We start from the raw sequence: 2,796 nt of genomic DNA, 5'->3' as shown, positions 1-2,796 counted from the left end.
AATAGCCGGACAAAACGTTAAATGATATACATACATATGTATGTATGTATAAGTATGAGGGCGTATTGAACATTTTGAGTACGCAGATTTTTTAGGCTGGTATATTTATTTATGCTAAATATATTACTTGATTTTGTTTTGTCACACTTTAGAAGTAAACGTCTTGGCTGTTCACCCAACCGCTTAGTAAAGACACAAACCTAAAGACAAAGTAATAAACAATTGAACTATAAATTTATTTATAGTTTCCGTTCCATCAATTTTTGCTCATTGTCGACTGCAGCCAGGTTTTTACCCTTTTAAAATGGAAGTGCTTTGAAGTTAGAGATAATAACTTGATACAGAACCGGATGATCCACATATCTACTTTTCAAATCAATTTACTAATTATTTAGTTAGCGTTGGGAGTATAATTTGTTATACAGTATATATATAGGAAAAACCTTGAAATTTAGGGGGGGCCGAAATTATCAAGCAAGCATTTCGTGGTAATATTTTTGAATATCTAGGCAAATATTTGAAAGTTAGGAGGGGGGGGCCCGGGCCCTCCCCCCCTGCCCCTACCTGGCTACGCCCATGATTACAGCAGAGGAATCGCAAAATACGCGTTTGGTTTGCAGTTCGAATCCTCCTTCCTATCCCCCAACTGTAAGCTCTGAAGTACCAAAAGTATACACGAAGCTGCTGCGTCTAATCGAATTTGATACTGTTGTCGCCACACATGGCCCTGGCATGGATGTGGATGGTAATAACTTTAAACAGATTTGTATACTCCATTTTGCTCATATTATTCTCTTTTTATTTCGCAATAGAACTGCCACCACACAAGCGTAAATCGAATAGTGAACTTGGACCACCTGCCAAGCAGCAAAAGACAATTTATCCAGCCTATTTTATACCAGAATTAGCGCACGTTATTGCGATGTTTTTTAATCTATCACAGGAATTGTCGAGACATGAAATACCAAATAGCGGCTTGCAAGTGGAAGCTAAGACTATGTTCAAACAGGCCAATTAGGTGAGGCAATTAAGCTTTTATTTGGGGCATTGAGTTTTGTGTTCACACACATACAATTTAGCTTATGCAATTAGTACTTGACAGCTGTGTGTTTTGATTTTACTTGTGAAAAATTCGGCGCGGAAAATGGAGAAAACTTGAGTTAAGGACGAATTTTACTAGCAGTCAATACTGTCAAAATTTGATTGCAGCTTGGCATTGTTGAGAAAAAGAAGGAGAAATAATTTGCTAGTCCTTCAAATTTAAGGATGCAGCAGCTACTGATCCTAGCAGCATTGGAACAAAATGCAACTCAAAGGTCGCTGTAGAAGCTGGTAAATTAAATTGAAATAAGTTTCAGTTTTTGTTCCAATCAATAATGTTTCCTTTTTACAGAATCGGCAATCTTCTTTTTGGGAGGTCAACTGCAGCTGCAATGATGACCACTTTTTCAAACCAGATTTTCGCATGACATGTGCCAGTTTTAACACACTCTGTGGCTTTCTCGGCAATTAAAAAAAAAAAGCCGATGCAAGCTGGCGCACGGCAATTTCATTGCAAAACGAGTAGCAATCGCTTTATTTGCCCTTTGTTCAGCTGGAGAGTATCGAGTAGTATATGAATTGTTTGGTGTTGGCAAATCAACTGTGTGTGCAATATTGATGGAATTCTGCGAAGAAGTGTGGCAAGCGTTGTCCACACAGAATATAAAGAAATTGCCACCCACGCAAGAAATAGTTGCTGAATGTGTGAATGGTTTTCATCGCCGTGGCTTTCCACAATGTCTGGGAGCAATTGGTAGGCAAATGGAAGATTTCCCATGTTAATATTAAAAAATGTAGACATTAATTTACAAATTCTTTTCCTGTTTTTTAGATGGATGTCACATCGAAATAAAACCAAACACGACTGATGCAACTGACTATTACAATTATAAGGGATGGTATTCTGTTGTACTTCTTGCGCTTGTGGATTACAGGTAAAAAATATATTTCTTTATTCCCGTTTATTTCATTGTTTAATAACAAAATATTATATGCGCAGATACCGTTTTTTATATATAAATATTGGTGCACCGGGACGTTGCAATCACTCCCACATATATAATCCATCCCTACTTAAAAAGGTGTTAACTGAGGACTAAGTATTGGCGGCCAATAAGAAGAATATATGCACAGAGACCGTTTTTTATATATAAATATTGGTGCTCCGGGACGTTGCAATGACTCCCAAATATATAATTAATCCTTACTTAAAAAGGTGTTAACTGAGGACGAAGTATTGGCGGCCATTAAGAAGAATATATGTGGTGTACAAATGCCGGTCTGTATCTTGGGGGACTCGGCATTTCGTTCCACCACTTTAATGAAGCCATACGCCTTTTCTACGGCCTTGACAGAGAGACAAAAATTATTCAAATTATTTCAAAGTACAGAAGAGTGGTAGAGAATGCTTTCGGTCATTTAAAAGTCCGTTTTCGTCGCATTGGAAAAGGCTTAGATAACCGAATAGGGAACGCGCCGATGATTATTCGAGCTTGCTGTGTTTTACACAACTTTTTAAACGAAGAATGTGATAATATTAATCAAATATGGTTGGGAAATTTGGAATAATTTGAACGAAATCGGGAAAACCCTTCGCAAAATGTTGTACTTGGTGATAACGAAGCCTCAGCTGAAATCATAAGACAATCGTTGTGTTCTTATTTTGGGAAGTAAAAGTTATTCTTTCTCCATAACTTTTTATTGAAAAAATTTATTTATTTATTCGCATTCAGAAAGTAATTGATAAGTTTTATT

At 36.9% G+C, this 2,796-nt stretch overlaps 1 protein-coding gene across 3 annotated transcripts; it reads left to right on the top strand.

The window, feature by feature from the left end:
- The first annotated feature begins 468 nt into the window (after positions 1-468).
- LOC118756147 lies at positions 469-2,779 on the top strand. 3 transcript variants are annotated; one of them, XR_004995102.1, is made up of 6 exons: positions 469-745; positions 813-1,018; positions 1,103-1,332; positions 1,394-1,795; positions 1,874-1,976; positions 2,042-2,779. XR_004995102.1 is itself a non-coding variant. In XM_036490930.1 (6 exons), the coding sequence occupies exons 4-6, from the start codon at positions 1,660-1,662 to the stop codon at positions 2,139-2,141; spliced, it is 339 nt and encodes a 112-aa protein (XP_036346823.1). In that variant the 5' UTR covers positions 469-745; positions 813-1,018; positions 1,080-1,332; positions 1,394-1,659; the 3' UTR covers positions 2,142-2,779. The 3 variants fall into 3 exon arrangements, 1 of the variants encoding a protein (XP_036346823.1); XR_004995103.1 differs by having other exon boundaries at positions 1,093-1,332; XM_036490930.1 differs by having other exon boundaries at positions 1,080-1,332.
- The last annotated feature ends 17 nt before the right edge of the window (positions 2,780-2,796 follow it).

The sequence above is a fragment of the Rhagoletis pomonella genome, unplaced genomic scaffold (assembly GCF_013731165.1).
Source record: "Rhagoletis pomonella isolate Grant_MI unplaced genomic scaffold, Rhpom_1.0 Rhpom_scaffold_08995, whole genome shotgun sequence".
Classification (NCBI taxonomy): Eukaryota; Metazoa; Arthropoda; class Insecta; order Diptera; family Tephritidae; genus Rhagoletis; species Rhagoletis pomonella.
The sequence above is the reverse complement of the archived record's forward strand: the minus strand, read 5'-3'. Positions and strand labels throughout refer to the sequence as shown.

Bases quoted from the DNA above. Each gene is read 5' to 3' on its own strand.
- LOC118756147 (XM_036490930.1), top strand. From the start codon at position 1,660: ATGGAATTCTGCGAAGAAGTGTGGCAAGCGTTGTCCACACAGAATATA. The intron at 1,796-1,873 runs GTAGGCAAATGG...CCTGTTTTTTAG, and splicing joins ACAATGTCTGGGAGCAATTG to ATGGATGTCACATCGAAATA. The intron at 1,977-2,041 runs GTAAAAAATATA...TTATATGCGCAG, and splicing joins CTTGCGCTTGTGGATTACAG to ATACCGTTTTTTATATATAA.